This window comes from Cygnus atratus, chromosome 1 (genome assembly GCF_013377495.2).
Source record: "Cygnus atratus isolate AKBS03 ecotype Queensland, Australia chromosome 1, CAtr_DNAZoo_HiC_assembly, whole genome shotgun sequence".
Classification (NCBI taxonomy): Eukaryota; Metazoa; Chordata; class Aves; order Anseriformes; family Anatidae; genus Cygnus; species Cygnus atratus.
The window spans coordinates 10,561,841-10,581,238 of record NC_066362.1 but is presented as its reverse complement, the minus strand read 5'-3'; the positions used below and the strand labels follow the sequence as shown (position 1 = coordinate 10,581,238).

At 35.1% G+C, this 19,398-nt stretch overlaps 1 protein-coding gene across 1 annotated transcript in view; it reads right to left on the bottom strand.

Moving 5' to 3' along the window:
• Positions 1-19,398, bottom strand: part of CACNA2D1 (calcium voltage-gated channel auxiliary subunit alpha2delta 1) — a 404,847-nt gene that overhangs the window by 116,337 nt on the left and 269,112 nt on the right. Inside the window, exon 7 of the mRNA XM_035549547.2 lies at positions 122-253. Coding sequence (XP_035405440.1) covers positions 122-253 — 132 coding nt within the window. The remainder of the gene's footprint in view (positions 1-121; positions 254-19,398) is intronic.

Genomic DNA, 19,398 nt, shown 5'->3' with positions numbered 1-19,398 from the left:
ACAGAAAACCCACCTATGTAATAAAGTCATCTTTAGCTACCTTTTATCTCTTCTAAACAATTCAGATATTTCTTTAAGGCAGTATGTGAGATAGTACAGTTCTTTAGGAGAGTTCAGTTACCTGGGTAATACCTAGCGAGGCCAGTTGCACTACCAAAGACCTGCCATAGTAAAGTGGGGTCTTCTTCCCTGTTCCGCTTGAACACATCATCCAACGCAGCAGTCCAGTTGAGTTCATTTAACACGATTGTTGCTGTCAAAGATAAAACGTATTTGGAGTTACAAAGTTACATCTTAACACAAGTTGCAGTGACTGCAAAAAGCAAACTAAACTGTTATGGAAAGTAACCACATTTCATTTAACTAATCAACAATTTATATGTAAAGAAACACATTGCTCTTGCTTGGGAATTTTCTTTAAGTTCCTCACATTCTCTTCTTCCCATTGCATTATCTGTATGCAGTAACTGTTGATTTATTCATACAATCAGTATCTTCTAAAAATACTTGGGTTCTGAGATGTTACTCTAGATGCACTTCCCAGTTATAGAAATGTAAATGCAGGCATATAAAGTTGATGTTTTTATTAATCACAGCACAGTACAATATGAAAGACTAGAATGATGTCAACAAAACTAGGTGAGTATTTTAGAAAAGCTAACAAAGATTTCCCTTTCCAAATTGATGCCCCAGGGGGATTCTACAGGAAAAAGACAACAATGAGTATTTGAGTTAAAATATTAAGGTGGGACCCACATGCACTCATTACTGCATGCTAACATGATCTTCATGTTTATAGATGTGATCATTTACAGAATGATCAGCAGTGTGAACATTAATATTTATAAGGTGGGTCAGTTTCACAATGAATTTAAAATACAAGGAAATTCACATTTTTAAGCATGATCAGCTAAACACTAAGCGGTTACACAGAAATTTATATTCACAAAGTTGTCCTGTACTGATGTTTGTTTTAATGAAAAATATATATATTTCCATTTCTATTTCTAATATATTAATGTTGTACACCTTTGTGATAAATGCTGAGAGACACTCTAAAATGGTATTACGTGATATAGATAAATAATCTCTTTCACCATCATTTAATCAGCTCTAAATATCTCATTATTTTCTTCCCCAGATATTTTATTCATGTTAGGCAATAGCTGACATTCATTTTTTTTAGAAAGAGCATGGTGTTTTTTCAGCTGGGGCTCTATTTCCTTCCTCTGTGATGCTTAATGGCATCTAAGTAACACCTAGATTAGCAAGCCAAGAATGTAAAGAGAACTAGATAGGAAAATAAAGCAAACAAACAAACAAAAACAACCAACCAACCAACCAACCAACCTAACAAACAGAAACATTTGAAAACAACTGAAGATGTAGATATAAATCCTAAGAGAGGCAAGACTGTAATTTAGATCCTGCTTACACTACGGTATTGCACACAAGAAAGAAACTTTACGTTCTCTTGCAAATGGGCAAGTCAAGTTGAAAGAAAAATAGTTCACATTTAAGACAGATGAGTGGTATCACAGTACAAAATTATATACGTAGGTTTATATTCTAACCCCTTAATACCATGAAAATAGAAACAATAAAAATAAGGAGAGGTTAAAAGTTAAAAGTTGACAGTTTGAAACAGTTTGAAAATTAAGTTGTTACAGGTACTACGGAAATGAGATTGTAACATTAAATTTTATAGGCTTGTTTTTAAAGGTTAAGGAGGAAATTGCTACACCATGTGTTTTGCAGAAAGGTTTATGTGTTTTTGAGAGGATTTTTAAAGTAATATTACTATTTCAAAGTACAGCTTCTTATAGAAATATCAAATTAAATGTCCAACCCTTGACGTTCCCTGTAAAGAATAAACTTTATAGTGTGTACCTGTCTCTTTGTAAAGTAGGTAATTATAAAAATATATGCTTATTTGAGAAAGAGGAATAATTCCCTGCAGTACCACGACAAGTTCATTTTCATTTTAAAATGTTTACTGTTCCATCACCTGTTTTAGAACCAGTTTGATCTACTGTCTAATTAACCATTATATGCACTCTTTCTAAATTCCTTCTAAGCTTGACTTTGTTTCAGATCTTACTTCCAGAAGCAGCTCCATGAAGTCATTAGAAGCTCTGCCATTTATTTACTCAGACAAGAATTTCCTTTCACACTTGATGTTTGTGTTCTTCATGTTACAATTTTCTCATTTGATTTACGGAGTACTTGGCCCAGTGGAAGCCTATGCCAATGGTTCCTAGCGGCATTCAGGGCATTGGAGCATAGGGCACTTACTTTAGGCACATCAGAGATGATAACTCTTATTTCATCTCTGTCTGACAAAGCATTTAGATTTCAGTGTCCTCCACAGATTCCCCAGACCCATAATAACATTAACTTACTTAGGGCGTGCGCCCTCAGTAAGTTTGGAGACAACACCAAGTTGGGGGGAAGTGTTGATCTTCCAGAGGGTAGGAAGGCCCTGAAGAGAGACCTGGACAGGATGGGTCGATGGGCAGAGGCCAATGGATGAGGTTCAACATGGCCAAGTGCCGCGTCCTGCACTTTGGTCACAACAACCCCATACACCACTACAGGTTTGGGGCAGAGTGGCTCGAAAGCTGTGCAGAGGAAAAGGATCTGGGGGTGCTGATTGATGCTCACCTGAACATGACCCAGCAGTGTGCCCAGGTGGCCAAGAAGGCCAACGGCATCCTGGCTTGTATCAGGAATAGTGTAGCCAGCAGGACCAGGGAGGTGATTGTCCCCCTGTACTCAGCTCTTGTGAGGCCGCACCTCAAGTTCTGTGTTCAGTTTTGGGCCCCTCACTACAGGAAGGACATCGAGGCCCTGGATCATGTCCAGAGAAGGGCTATGAAGCTGGTGAAGTGCCTGGAACACAGGTCCTGTCAGAAGCGGCTGTAAGAACTGGGGTTGCTTAGTCTGGAGAAGAGGAGTCTCAGGGGAGACCTTATTGTTCTCTACAACTACCTGAAGGAAGCTGTGGGGAGCTGGGGGTTGGCCTCTTCTCACAGATAACTAGCGATAGGATTAGAGGGAATGGCCTCAAATTGCACCAGGGGAGGTTTAGGTTAGAAAACAGGAGACATTTCTTCTCAGAAATAGTCGTCAGGCATTGGAATGGGTTGCCCAGGGAGGTGGTGGAGTCACCGTCCCAGGTAGTGTTCAAGGAAAGGCTGGACGTGGTGCTTAGGGACATGGTTTAGTGGGTGACATTGGTGGTAGGGGGATGGTTGGACCGGATGATCTTGAAGGTCTTTTCCAGACTAAACAATTCAATGATTCTGTTCTATGATTCTAACTTAAAATTGCTGCAGCCTTTATCCTCAAATCTGTCAGCCACTTTACCACCCTGATCAGGCCACTGACACCCCTATTCAGTAAAACATCTGATCAGAAATAATATTAAATTATTCACTCTCATAATTGCTCTCCTCAGGCAGTGGCTATGCCTCCTCACGTACAAAAATGAATACAATATTTAAAAAGAAAAGATTTCGTTCAGACAGCAACCTTACAAACAAATGAACTATATTCAATATTAAGATATATTAGCCATATTACTATATATTTACAAATATAATTGCAAAGAGTATCTAGCATCATACAAACATATGTTGCAAAGTTTTATATATATGAACGTGTTAAGTACATCACACCTGCATATACACACTCATTTATATATAAATATATTTCTAAAATACATGCATATACAAAACTGGAGAAACTAAGAAGACAATCTACAAATAGTAAAATACCTAAGCACTGAAGTACCAAATAGAATATACTAGAACAAATAATTTCAGCACTTTATTAAATTTGTGGAGATTAAGCAAGAAGTATGGCTCTCTGGATCTTATTTGTAATACTGGTGGTGAAGTGATGCCTCACAATCAGAGTCACGATTTTAATAATCTTATTTACTTCCCACTTTTCCCTCCCCCCTCCTCCTTCTAGACAATTTTCTCCCAGAGAAAAACACATCCTAAAAAAATCCAAGAACTTGCAGCTGTAGAAAAAAAAAAATCACATCAAGTTTGAAATAAAATAATAATGTGGATTGAACGTGAGCAACAAGAGGAGAACATTCAAACAAGTAAAATGAAATAAATACGGGAAAAGGCTACTAATAGTATGAAAGAAACACAGAGTTTATTTGGTGGGACTGTTATGTAAATAGATAATTGTATGATAATTGAAAAAAATATTCGTGGAGTATTTGCTATTTGTAATTCAAACTTGTTCCCTTTATTCAGTTTTTTGTTTGTTTGTTTTTTCATTAGCACATTTGTATCCAGAATGCACCCATATTTGCATTAACTAACCCAGTGAACAGCAAATAAGGAAAAGGGTGCTGAGAATTTCAGCTTTAATAGTTTATTTTTCTATGTGTTTTTCCACAACATACTTTACCTTTTTGCTTCTGCTAAAGAACACACCCTGGATTTCAAAAGGTAAGATGTAAATCCGTTACCTTGCTTCTTTTAATGCAATACCTCTGGTAATAGGCAATTTCAAAACAATATCTCTAAATTCTGGTTTAAGCCTACAGCAATGGATTTGAAACTTGTCAACCAAAGAAAAGAAAGCAAAAGCCTCATAAACAGCAACAAAACTATTCTTCAGATGGCTCCCACTAAAACATCACGATTCTCAATTTGCACGTAAAAATCAATGCAGTGCTACTTTGACTAGCTCACAGTAGAGACCACACCACTTGTTAGAATACCCTAATTTGGAAAGACATGGGTTTATACTGGCCTCATGAATATAAGTGAGAATTTCACTTCTTTTTCTGTTACTAAAAAGCATATTTAACTAAAACAAAATATTTAGAGGTTTTATAGCCACACCTATTGAGATGATGCATATCCTATGAACACTTATGTTTCCTTTTGAGTTAACATTCTGTAGAGGAAAGAGCTTTTGACTGATAATTGACAGAAAATCTACTTTGAGACAACTCTTCAATAAGCTTATTTCCAATTCTGCTAAAAGAAGTCTTTGAAGATTACTTCTTCAAAGTACTTCAGCTGCTACCTTTCACTTGATATAGGCAGGATGAAGAAATAAAATTCATCATCACACAATACAAAGCATCATTCTTCCTGGCTAATTCCAATGAACTCCATCCATCTTTTCCTTTCTCCTTCTTTATGACATGAGGTTTAGGGGCCTTGACAAGGAATGGATTCAATTTTCCTCTGCAAATGCAATCAATAAAAAAGAACTGGAATGCACTTCTGATGATTTATTAAATGTATAGGCCCTGGACTGCATACAAGGCAGAGTGTAACTTTATTTGAAAAGCTGGAGAGCTATTTACTATATCAGAAAATGTGTCAGCTACTGTTCCCTGATGAGGCAGCTGCACGTACACTGGGGAGAACAGAAGGGACTGCCTCTGCAGACCATTAATTGTCTTCTAGCGTATGGCAAGTATTACAGCTCCATATCCTTTTTAATGAAGTTGACTCACTGATTTCTTTGAAGATAACACTGACTAATTATTTTTATGAATGAAATATATATTTGCAGCCCAACATTATGGTATTTAAAAGTAGGCACAGAGGAAGAATATACATGCAAGTGCTTATTTTTTATATACTTGAATGGACACAGAGGTTTCTGTCTGTGGCCATACTAATTGGATATTACAGAAATTCTGCTAAATATATGTTGCCTTTTTTATGACGTTTTTGTCGTGGTTTTGGCTGGGATAAAGTTGATTTTCTTCATAGAGGCTCATATGATGCTGTGTTACGGATTTTTGATGAAAATAGTGGTGACAGCACATCACTAATTTTTTTTCAAAATTAAATTCCTTCCAGCTTATGTTTAATTAAATAGAATGTTACACACAGCTACTGTTGGAAAATTTCACTCCTATTTCATTATATGTTGGACCAAGAAGGGGTTTTTATTATTATTTTTTACTTTGAAGGTATTTTTATTAGATGTTTACACTGACTCAGATAAACATTTCCTACATAATTCTCAAATATAGCAATTTGAAAAACTATTCTGGTAGCAAATTAAGCCTCAGCCCTTCAAATCTAGGTGCATGCTATTTCTCTCATGTAAAGTTCAGCATGAACAAAAGGCCAGGAAAGATTATAGTGACTCCAGATTGAATACTGTCTCCTAGGTAACTGGTCCTCTCAGTGGAATAGGAAATCTGAATTTAGACACTTAAGCTTTCAACAGAATACCACAGGAAAGTGTTTAACTTTGGAATGGTATTCCAAGAGAAATAACAATAATAATATTTAAAATAAAATAAAATAAACAATAAAACAAAAAACTTCACAGCTGTTTAGAAACCTGTTCAAAGAGAATATAAATAATAATTTATATATATATATATATATATGTATATATATAAGAACTATGGAGTATTTTATCCCACCTCTCCATGGAGGTTAAGCAAATAAATCATAGCTCCAAAGGATGCACTGCCATCCGCTCACACTGGTAGACCATACTACTAGATATATACACGCATCATAGGAATACGTGTTTAGAAACTGTACACTTTAAATAAGGTTTGTACACATACTCCAGGACACCAAGTTTATCAAATTAGTTGTAAACATTGTAATAACTTGTATTTAGTCTTGAAAACATCTACCAGATGATTTGAAAGTGTTCTATTGTGCGTTGGCTAACTATATTAGAATTAATTACATATTTTGAAAGGTAAAAAATTACAAATGGGAAAAAATTACAAATTGAATAAAATGGTGTATTTGTTATGCTATTTTTTTGTTGTTTGTTTAATAATCAAAACAAGCATTTAAGAAAATGAAAGGACATTTTTTCTTTTCCTTTGAAGCATGGGAGGAAATTTTTTTTTAAAAAGGGGGGGCAGTCTAAAAATTGAACATGCAATAGCTATTACACAGTGGAATTTCCAATTGGATAGGTCGTTAGGTCATTATTTCAGGTGTTGCCTTGTTTGATATTTTATATACAGGTCAGTTAGAAATTCTTGCCTTGAAAGTAACATTTGCATTTCCTATCATAATTTAATTTAAAATTACTGGATAATCAGATTTTTTTCAGAGTATACATTCTATGGTGCTCAAGAAATAAAGTATTAAAATGCAATTTTTAACATGGCGAACATCAACAAAATCAAATAATTTTAACATCTAAGATTGCTGAAAGAAAATTTTTTAGAGTAGGTATTTTAAACTTTTAATTAAAAGCATAAATGATAAAATGTCATGTACTTTTTTCTTCAAATGAACAATTTCTCTACTACCCATTAGACATCTGACATTATGTCCCAGACACTTCTATAAATAATTCTTTGAAGAAGTCACTGAAGTCTAGCATACTGTTGTGTCTGTGTCAAATCAAGTAAATTAATTGGCAATGCCATATGATGTGCGCTGACTGGCTTAGCCACCACATGCTGATAGCTAGAACAGCACACTGAACACTCATTAAAAGAAATGCCCAGGAGAAGGAAATGAGAATAAAAATGTCAAGAAAATACGATAGAATTAAGCTTCCATTATAGCTCAAAAAAAAAAGAGTTAATACAACATAAAGTCATAAAATCTTCAGTACAAACTCATAGTTTTTAAACAATCTCTTTATGTCACTATAAAACAGAAAAGACACCCTCATTAGTATACAGCAACATATTGCTGATAACAGCATCTTACAAATTGGGAAGGATGAACATCAGTTTTTACCTTGCATCCTCTAATATCAAAAAATTCCAGCATGTGTTTGAGCATGGAGACATACCCAATGCCATACAGTACTTTTATTTTATTTTCTGAGAAAAAGGTAAGAAGACAAACCATATGAAAGGTATCACTGATTAAAGGTGAGCTGGAGAGCTTTAAGATTTTTTAGAGCAAAGCACAATGTAAGAGACTAAGTAACATGAAAAACAGAATGAACTTACTGCAGTAATTACAGCAAGCCCTGAATTATTTACTATTTATTATTAGTTTTTACAAGTGACTTCAAATTAGGCCCTCTAACTGGAAATAACTCCTTATTTAAAAATGTCACCTGATTTTTAAAATGAGGATGTTTTATTTTTATGGAAATATCATGGATTAAATATCAACAGAGCATCCACTTAGAAAGTAAAGATAGCTATAGTATAGGTATTAACTAAAATCTTTCTTCACTTTTCTCTAACTTTTGATTAGCATTCCAAAGGATATCATATTGACACCCAAATTAAACTAGCTATAGAGGTATGCTTGATTTTAATGCAGACTTCTCTCTATAAAATTGTTAATTAGGTGTTAACAAAAACAAAAAATCAAAAGACTGTCTAGAAAATGTTCTTCTGGAATAATTTAGTTCTGTCTTTGGTCTGACAAGGTACCTACCACCCCTTCAGTACCTTTACCTTTCAGTCACTAGAGTATTTTGTAAGATCAGTAAGTCCTAAGCAGTAGCTGGGGAAAGTGAGAAGGAAAAAAATAAATAAATTTTAAAAAGCCAACTCATACAAAAACTCTTACTTTATGCAACATATTTTAACTATTTTCCTCATTCCCATTATAATTTATAGTATTTGTAGTCTGAAAACTATTAATTCAGAAATGGATGTTATTGTGTGTTTGGTTTATGCAGATTACCTATTACAAAGTTCTCACAATTTTTCTTACAACATAGATACTGCCCATCCACAGCAATTCTTCCTGTCCTGTCCCCAGTCATGGTAAATTGGAAAGTAGCTCCAACAAAAAGAAAGAGGATAATACAGTCGTATAAAGATTGCTTGACAGATGGTCTGGTAAACTTGTGTGTTTCTTCTGTTCACTATGCCAAAGGGATGAATATAAGTGGATAAAGTGCTACAAATGGCTACTAAGACAACTGGTGAAGAACAGAAAACCCATCTTCTGAAAGGAAACAGAGTTTGAGTAATTTAATCCAGAAAAATGAGGCAGAGTCAGAAAACAAGCCCAACCCTGAAAAGAATATGTAAGTGTAAGGATGGCACTGACACAGAAAAAATGTGTATAAGCAAGCTAATAACTTAAAGTAGGAAATTAGGAGGCCTCTTTTGAGCAGAAAGTCTGAGAATGGCCAATAGAAGACACGAACAAGGAGACAAGATCATTTAATACACATTTAAATCAGTTTATGTAAAGAACAACCTGTACTAGATTAAGAATTTAGATTAAGTATTAAGAACTACTAGTCAAGTATTATTAAGTATATTTATTATTAAGCATTAAGAACTAGATTATTATTTAACAACTGAAAAGCCATTTCCTGCCCTCTTCCTAGGCTTTGTTACAAATAAAGAAAAGGTTATTTTAAAAGCTGAACTTTAGTAACCACAAGTAATGCAGTTTTATACAGACTTACCAAAGCACGAGAATTGGAAGATAAACTGTTTTTCGTATTTATTTTTAATAAATGAATATTAAATGGTTTGCAAACCACATAGGGATATATATTTTACCACCTTAATATACACCTATACCTATAGTACATAGATATGCATGTTCTACGTATATAATAAAACTTATATTGTTAACAATTATATAGTACATTGAAGATATATATTATATCCATTAAAATATAGTATGCTATATGTATTGTTATACATATATATAACATATATATATATGTGTATGTATATATATGTGTATATACATATACATGTTATATGTATATGTATATGTTATATATATTATATGTTATTATATATGGAAGTTTTCTATATAACAGACAATCTATTTTCTGAATTTTAGTGAATTTTTACAAATATTAAAATAATACAGTGGATTTGGCTAATGGATTCTAATCTAATCCCCATATAAATGAAATATTAATGAATAGCAGGCTCGTTTCATCTATCTAAATGTATCTCTGGCAACAGAAATCCAAGACACACTGAGTGTGAGGGGAATACAATGCACAAGTGAGAAACGTGAGAAAAATGATGATGAGTCAAAGTCTGTTTCATCACCTGAGCTGGTACAGATGTGACAGCCCCTGCTCCTTGTCAATATTCTAACCATCTCACAGACAACTTTTGCAGGTTAAATATAACAACATTTCAACAAGGTTTGTTTTTTGCTGTTGTTTTTTATGGCAAAAGGTTGCACTACAGTTTTCACTCTGGAGAAATTTGCTATGTCAGAAATTTGACAAGGATGGATATTTTCTAAAATTCAGCCACCCAAAGATGCCCCCTCTCTTCAACAGATGAACCACCTGTCCCACAGGCAACTGCCTTATGGCCTTCTTGGACGCAGAACATGAAAAAATAAAATAAAAATTTTCGTTTGTAGTATAACATCATTATAGGTATTATATCTTGATTGTTAATTAAGCTTGGTTTTTGTGTTGTTTTCTAGGTTAAGTAGATTAACTCTTCCCTCTTAAAGAGAAGTCTATAGCATACTGGAAAGGTCTAAGCTAAAAGCTAGCTGCTTGTACAAACAGAGGCCCTTCTCCCTCTGAAGGCTATTTTCCTTTGCTTGCTTCCTACAAACACTTTGCCTGCACCTCATCTTTACAAGAAAAAACAAACAAAAAAAACCTGTTTTTATTTAATCTACATCATTATATTGATGAGGAGTAAAGCACACATTCTTAGTCCCAAACTTCCATGATGTTAGGCTGAATTCTACTCTGGGTGAATCCTGGCCTCCCTGAAGTTAATGACAAAACTCCTGCATAGCACAGGGAAGTGATTTCATCCCCTGCCTCCAGAAAACTGTAACCCAGCAGTGTTCATCTGCTCTCTGCATCCATAGTACATTGTCAGCCTAATGCAATACGCAGATCACTGTATCAGGAGCCAGGACTTATTACTACAGATTTTGCAAGCAAAAAAGAGAGAGAGAAAAAATAACCTGACAAATCATTTCATATGACTCAAAATGCCTTAGAAATAATAAAGGACTCAAAGGGATCTTTGGGAATACAGTAAAATTAAGTTCTTTTGCAACTTTTTTGTCTAATTCCATATGTCATGAGTACTCAGGATTCATCTGAGTTTTCTGTATACACTGCTATTCACCTTTTACGGCAGTTCTTCAAGTGTTCTACAGTGTTTGAATAGAAACACATTTTTATATCCATGTGCTTGATGAAGGTCTTCTTGTTTTTAGTTTACTTAGTCTGTGATTATATAAAACCACAGGAAGAGGCACTAAAGTTGCAAAAAAAAACAACTGCTGGAATGGGATGAACAAAGAAATCTTATTGCCTCATATATACCTACCCTATTTTTAAATGGTTTAAACTGCACTAATTTTTAGCTACTTCAGCTTCACATATTTGAATCTGAGGACCATAATCCTTCCTGAATTAGTAAGAACTGCAAAACATAACTTTTAAAATCAGAGGAGATGCTGAGATTGTGGTTTCTAAATGCTTCTATATAGATCTTCCCAAATCATAGGGAGAGACCAACGTCTTAAAGAAATACAGACACAGATGGAACAACTGCTATGAGAAAAAAATGTATCTGCCACCAAAATGGTTAAGAATACATTATAGTGACCTCTGAAGTCATATAGTATTTTTAAACAGCTACCTTCAGCCAAAGACAGGGAGTGAAGACATGGAGTACTACATTTCCTAGAATAAGGAGGAGGATAAAAAATACGCATATTAGCCTTTATCAAGGAGTCATATCACAAAGTGAAACACAACAAACTTCAGCTCCAAACTTACAGGCAATTCTACCCATTTTTCATTTTCATATTTGATAAAAGAAGGAAGCAAAACTGAATGCCAGGAGCTTTGCACCAGCTACATCCCTTGAGTCAGAGTCTCAGCTCTGACTATCTGCATCAGTTCAGGAGGTACTCCAGCAAAATAAGGATCTGACTTGGCTAACAAGTCCTTTTAACAACTGTTTCAAAAAAGGAAAAGCAAAGACCTAGTGTTCTCAGTATTTTCTTAAAAGTGCACTTCTGATACTAATGTAGACAGATTCAGCTCCAATATAACCCTAGTCTTATGAAACAATAACGAAGGGTCAAATAAATTAGATAGCTGAGAATGAGAAAACCTTTCAGTGATAAAGCGTTTCATAATCAGCAGGCTGTACCTTGCTACATACTCAAGTATGTCATTCTATCTAGAGCACAAGGTCACCTTGCTATTTCATTTCCTCATTCATCTTTAGCAGCAAATGTGTTTGGATCCAGCTACAGCTATGCTGTAACTGAAAGAAGACACAGATAACAGAAATGTGTCTGAGCATGATAAATATATACATATATATACATATAAACAATGTAACAATATGATAACACTAAAAAGGCTAAGAAAGTTGGCTAAGAAGGCTCTGGGGAGACCTTAGAGCAGCCTTGCAGTACTTAAAGGGGGCCTATAAGAAAGACGGGGAAAGACCCTTTATCGGGGACTGTAATGATAGGACAAGGGGTAATGGTTTTAAACAAAATAAGGGTAGATTTAGATTTGATATAGAGAAGAGATTATTCATGATGAGGACAATATGGCACTGGCAGACGTTGCCCAGAGAAGCTGTGGATGTGCCATCCCTGGAAGTGTTCAAGGCCAGGCTGGATGGGGCTTTGGGCAGCCTGGTCTTGTGGGAGGTGTCCCTGCCCATGGCAGGGGGTTTGGAACTGGGTGATCTTTAAGGTCCCTTCTAACCCAAACCATTCTATGTTTCTACAAATAGAGTTTCTCATCTAAAAAGAATTGTTTTCTTGGTACAAACATTCTGTAGAGTAATGGCCAGATTCCCAGCTGTTGCAGGTGGATGTACTTTCACTAAAGCCATTGATATAGTTTTCCAGTGTATACCAGCGTATGCTGAAAATTCCAGTGTATACTGAAAATTCCAGTGTATACTGAAAATCTGGCCACAATTTTATAAATACTTGCTTCACCTATACAGCATGCGACCCAAAAGCAAAGTTAAGAAATTTTGGTGCATTAAGGATATGACAACACGCAATCTATACTGGAGTTGTGTTTTACTCCAGTCAGTTCCTCTAAAAGCTTTATGCCTGTAACAATGGTTCAGAACATGAGACATCAGCCACTGGCAGCAAACCTGAGCTGTGACTCCAGACTATGTAAACTTTAAGATGGAAAAAAAAAAAAAAAAAAAAAAAAAGAATGTGTTGATGTTAAATTGATTTGATGTACATGCTTTTAACCTTGATTTTAGTAATGACTTTCAAGAAAATCTTTGGCATATCAAAATCTTACTAAGCATCTTCCTCAGCTATCAAACAGGAACAATTTACTTATTCTTAACATCACTTTCAGATGACAAACTTCAGGAGTCTTTAATGTCTTGAAGGTATTTTGCGTGGTTTCTTGACATAATCTGGCAACTTGGCACAAAAGTAGCTTTATGATATATGTGGTTTCCATATTGCGTAAGAGTCAACATCTGGCTAGCATTTTGCAGTTTTAAACTAACATCAGACAAGTCATAAGTAAATAAACTGCTTCGTGATTTTTTTTTTCAGAACATCAACAATTGGAACATCAATTGATGCTCTTGCAGAGCTGTCAAAAAAGAAAAACAAACAAAGACTTTCATGTCAATGTTAAGAGAAGTATTTATTTCCTATCAGCAGGTGTTTTTTTTTTTTTTTGGTTTTGTTTTGTTTAACTAAAATACTAAAAATACTACGCTTTAAAGAATTCCTCTTTTGTTTTAATAAGACCCATTTATTCTAGCAGAAACTAGAAAGTATTTATTCCTTTAGTTATCTACAAGATAGAACCAAAAAACATGCAGAGTACAAAGTTATGGATGACAGTCTCCTACAAACTTAACTTAGGCAAAAAAGTACGGATAACATTTAAAGAAGCATTATAGGACTAACCAAAGATACACTTTTTTTTCTCACAAAACTAGATTTGGGGCGTATAACCTAGTGGGCATTCATTGGGTACGTCTCCCCTTCCCCCTACTTGACACTTTACACAATAGCAAAGCATAAAACACCATTAAAGGCATTCAGTTCCCACTTCATGCCCGCGTACGATGAACTGAAAAAGCAGACAAGCTATCCATCATCTGCTCTGAAGACCATAACCCTCAAGGCAGAGGAATGGAAAAAAGAAATGATGTAGTTAAGTCATTTTTCATCATTAATTAGTTATTTATTAATGTATAATGATTTCATTTTGCTAAGTACTGTCCAATCATATAAGCAGGAATCTTGCACACCTTGAAGACCATAAAATGAGAATTAAAGCCTGATGGCCTGATTGACAAGTAGGGGATTGAGGGAAGAGCTGTACCAGCAGCAGAACAGGAACAGAGGGTGACTATTGCTGAGCTGGGCCATACTCTTCGGTTACCTATTGTCCTCCTTGATATTGCAAAATAAAAGCAACTGCTAATGTCCCTTTGCCTCTAACCTCCCATTCCCTTTTACCTGTGACAGAGAGGCTTGATCAAATTAAGGAACAATTTGAAACTGGAAGGAAATTTTACTGACTAGAAATGGAAAAACTGGAAAGAAATTGAAGGAGGAAAAGTGGTCCAAGAGCACACCTGGTGTAGGAATGGACAGAGACTGTTCTGCGTGGGGTGGTTAGATACAAAAAATGAGAAAACAAACATCTTTCAAAAAAAAGGCGGGGGGGGGGGGGAGATCAATAATGGGAAGTCGTGAATGAGACATTTCAAGGCAGAAACTCATGAAATGAGTTAATGAGTTAAAATGAGTTAAAAAATTAGTATTGATTACTTAGAAGGGAAACAAGAAATAACCCCACATGACCACCTACAGTGAAACAGCAGAAATGCACAAAGATCTTTGACAAATCATGCATTTTGTGACATTTTCTGTGATCAACCACAAAATGCATAAAAAACTATTTAAAAAGCATATATACAATAATAAGTATCATTTGCAGATACATTCATGTACATGTGGTAAAATCTAAAAATGCAACTTCTTCTGAATTAAAAAGAAGTAAAGGTATACTGAGATTAAAAAAGAAAAAAGAAAAAAAAAAGTATTCAAATTGTCGTGATGCCATATGGATCTACCACTTAGTAAAAATCAGCAGTTGTCCATTTAGAGACATATATTCAAGCTTGCAGCAGACTGTCAAAATGATAAATTGTTTGGATTACTGTATAATTACCTTTAGCTCTTGTATAATAGAAAGTGCCATTCCCAAACAACTTATTAGTTTATATAAAGACAAGAAGACTTCACATAACAATAAATAATGCAAACTCATTTTTAATATTTAAACAACATTCAGAAACATTGAATATCCTCTTTCTTCTTATTTTCAACATTTTATTCTTGTTTGAGCTCATTTATTAACACCTGTGTCTCACATTATTATTTATGTCTCACATTAACACCCCATTCCAGTGTTAAAAATTATCTGAGAAGTAAAGATGTAACCATTACATATAAACAGAGCATATATTATTGATAATTTTTATAAAAACAACTGATTTTTTATTTAGGATCGGACAGTTGGTATTAGTCCTGTACACCATAGAGCTTGGAAAGCTTTAACTGCTCAAGACAAAGATTAATTTTGCAAAGATCAGATTTATAGTTTAGTTCTAGGATGTGTGGATTCAAATAGAACAAGCAGATTAAAATAATCATGATTCTTTACTCATGTGGTGAGGCACTGGCACAGGTTGTCCAGAGAAGCTGTGGATGCCCCACCCCTGGAGGTGTTCAAGGCCAGGTTGGATGGGGCTTTGGGCAACCTGGACTAGTGGGAGGTGTCCCTGCCCATGGCAGGGGGGCAGGAGTTATATGATCTTTAAGGTTCCTTCCAACCCAAACCATTCTATGATTCTATGATTCTATTCTATCTTATACGTGTAAAATGTATTTCAGTAATGTACAGAAATGTTTGAATTTTAGAAACTATTCCCCCCTAAATATGTTGATCTCCACCAGAAATGTGATCTGTGTTCCAGTATTAACCTAGGAGTAACAGAGCAGGCCATAGACAAAACATATGAACAAATACATAGCATCTCCTTGACTCACAAACATTATATAGATTGTATGCATAATATATATGTTAATATATATGTAACATATAATACAGTTATATACATATACATACACATAACATGTATATACAGTTCTATATATATACATATATAAAAGCAGTGAGCTATCAGTTCACATTTAAGACAAAAAGGGCAGTTTTCACACTAGAGTAGGAAGAAGCTGAGATGAACAGTTATTTCATTTTCCCTCAGGTTGCATTTTACTTCAGTTCTACTCTAGGCTTCCACTAGCCATTCCAGCAATTTACATTTTGCTCATAATCTTGCTTTGTATAGCTGGAGCTGTCAAGATGCTGTCAGATTAAAAAAAAAATCTAAAAAAAACCACCATAAGAAATAAAAAAAATTAACTGCAATATTTGAGCTTGTTTTCTCTGTGAAAATGACAACAAATTAAAGGACCTCCCATTACATTCTTTAGAAAGGTTTAACTGAATATTGGAATGCAGCACTAGCATCTCAAAAAAAACCTTGCCAAAAGCAAGTGGATAACGTGTAGAAGAACATTGTTTGGATCTGTGTATCAATATTAATAAGATGAACCTGTGCATAAATGGAGTGCATTTGTTAAGAAATAATTTGATAACTCAACTACAAGAGAAAATGCTGAACTAATGACAACTTTGCTATCACCATGTTAATATAAACTCCTAAAATGGAAATATGTAGCTAAATTTGTTTCATTTATGTGATAACATAAGTAACATAAGCATACAGTAACATAAGCATACAAATTTGCTGAGGAGAGTATTCTCACTGATTTGAATACATATTTGTATGGCAGATTGAGAGAATATGAATATTAAAAGTGAGTACCAACACTGCCAGCAATTATATCAACACACATTGTTGGATTTTTAGTGATTATTTTTTAGGTCTGTTACACACCAGTGTAAATCTGAAAGAAAAACAAAGTTATCATGTGGGAACTCTGACTTGCTCTTCTTTAGACCACTACGTGGTCTAATGACACTGGTCATCTGCCTCACGCTTCAGTTCAGGGACTTCAAGATGACACCAAGCATTGAAATTAAAAACTCAAAAGTAATATTTCTACCTTTGAAATTTGTATTATAATTGTAATCTTAAGAGATATAAAATAAATTTAGTTCAGTGACAATCGGCCCTTCATTGAAAGTTCAACAGAGCTTACTATAGTACCCTTTTCATTTCTTTCCCATATCTGCATATGTTGATGGTATTTGAAGTACTTTTCATTTGTCTATACTAGTGTTAAGTCAAACTAACCTTCAAGGAAGTGAGCTTTGAGTAGTAAATAAACTATATTTCAGAGCAAAAACGCAAAACTGAAGCACATCTCCTGAATAAAGCTGCAACTAAAGCAATCACTCCAAAAACTCCAAACAGCCACCCTTGTGCCCCACAACACACAGTTATGCAGTATCTGTTAACAAGCAATTTTCTAGAACATCTTTACAAAAACCTTGAGGTGTGGGAAAGTAAGACAGAAACTTTCATTTTAGTGAATATGGTCTTGTGACTCTGATGGCATGGAACATTTTCATCTCTTCATCTCTCCTGGAACACAAGGATTAGAAAGCTTTATCCTGTGTTTCTTGCTCTCCTTCCAGTACTATCAAACAGTATATGCTTGCAACACAAGAGACTGAATTATTTATAAACATGACAACTCAGAGAACTGTCTAGAAGAGATTTTAACCATGAAGTCAAAAATAGTTACGTGAAGCTGTCCGTCCATCTCTGGAGATACTCACAACCCAGCTGGACATGGCTCTGAGCAGCCTGCTCTAGCGGACCCTGATCTGAGAAGGGGCTTGGACTCATAACTCTCCACAGGCCCCTCCCAGCCTCATTCATTCACTGATTCTGCGATGCTACCATTACACAATGGATTACGTTCCATGCTCTTACCACACAAGCATTGGTTGACTATCAATCTGAAGTTCACATTTGCACCATAAGGTTGTCTGTTTCCTTTTTGTAGCCCTTAGAAACTGACTTTCAGAAGAGAGCAAAAACATTTATCTCCCTCTCAATGGCTGTATTTGCCATTATTCAGGAGGAGGAAGAGTAAGAAAAGAAGCTCTTCAGAATGCCATACATATGCAAATATAACTCCAGGTGAAAAAGAATGAGAGAGGGAAAAATGATCACAGAAAAACTGCCAAAGATGCACAATGGAATCTAACTTCTACAACAGGCAGAGACATTAGACTTCAAGTTTAGTGAAGAACCTCTTGGATCTGGGAGCTGGGCTTTCTGCAGAAGTCACAAAAAGAAGGTACAAGCCACTGAAGAGAGATGATGTAAAGTATATGACTTTGAATCTACCCTTTCCAAACATGCAGACAATATTCTTAAAAACCCTGTACCAAAATATTTTCACTTGCCTTTACTTCCTTAGCATCTTCCTGTGATTTGCAGTAATTTTCAAAAGCTATCAAAGAAAGGAACCTGGCCACAAGGTAGACTAATAACATATCTGAATGAGTAACCTAAAAAAGCAGAAGATAACTTACAGTAATATTGTTCAGATATATTATCATATGCCCTGATCTTTCTGATGAAATGATCTATGTTTTCCTATTAAAAATATTCTTATATTAGTCTTATTATTGCAAGAACCTTATTATTGCTATTTTTTGTAATTTTGCATTCATTTGTTCATATATCGATCTCATGTAAATAGCAATCTTTCACTTACCCATCAGATTCTATTCCTGCCTATTTTATATTCATCTTATTCAAGCAGAGAGCTTTCACTTCTCCTGTCAGCTTCTATTGAATTTTTTGTATTGATCTTTCCAAAGGAACAGCTTTCCACTTCCTTATCATATGTATCATGTTCATTTTTATATTGAAGTCATAATTTTGATTCTCCACTGCCTTTCTCCTAACATTTTTGTTAACTGCTTAGGACAACCCTAAAACCCAGTGACGACTTTGGTCAGAGTCTTTTACAGTTCTAAATGCTCAGCAAACTTCTATCCTTAAATGAAAAAATGCCACTCTTTGAATCATCTCATTGACTGTGATGAGAGTAAAAATAAACAAAAACTTCACAGTTGTGTAACCTCATGTCCTGGTTTCAGGTAGGACAGAGTTAATTTTCCTCCTAGTAGCTGGCAGGGTGCTATGTTTTGGATTAGAATGAGAAGAGCGCTGATAACATGCTGATGTTTTAATTGTTGCAGAGCAGTGCTTACACCAAGCCAAGGACTTTTCAGCTTCTCGCTCTGTCCTGCTAGCGAGCAGGCTAGGGATGCAGCAAGAGCTGGGAGGGGACAGACCCAGGACAGCTGACCCAAACTGGCCAAAGGGGTATTCCATACCATCTGACATCATGCTGAACAATATATACGGGTGGCTAGCCGGGGTGGGGGGGCCGG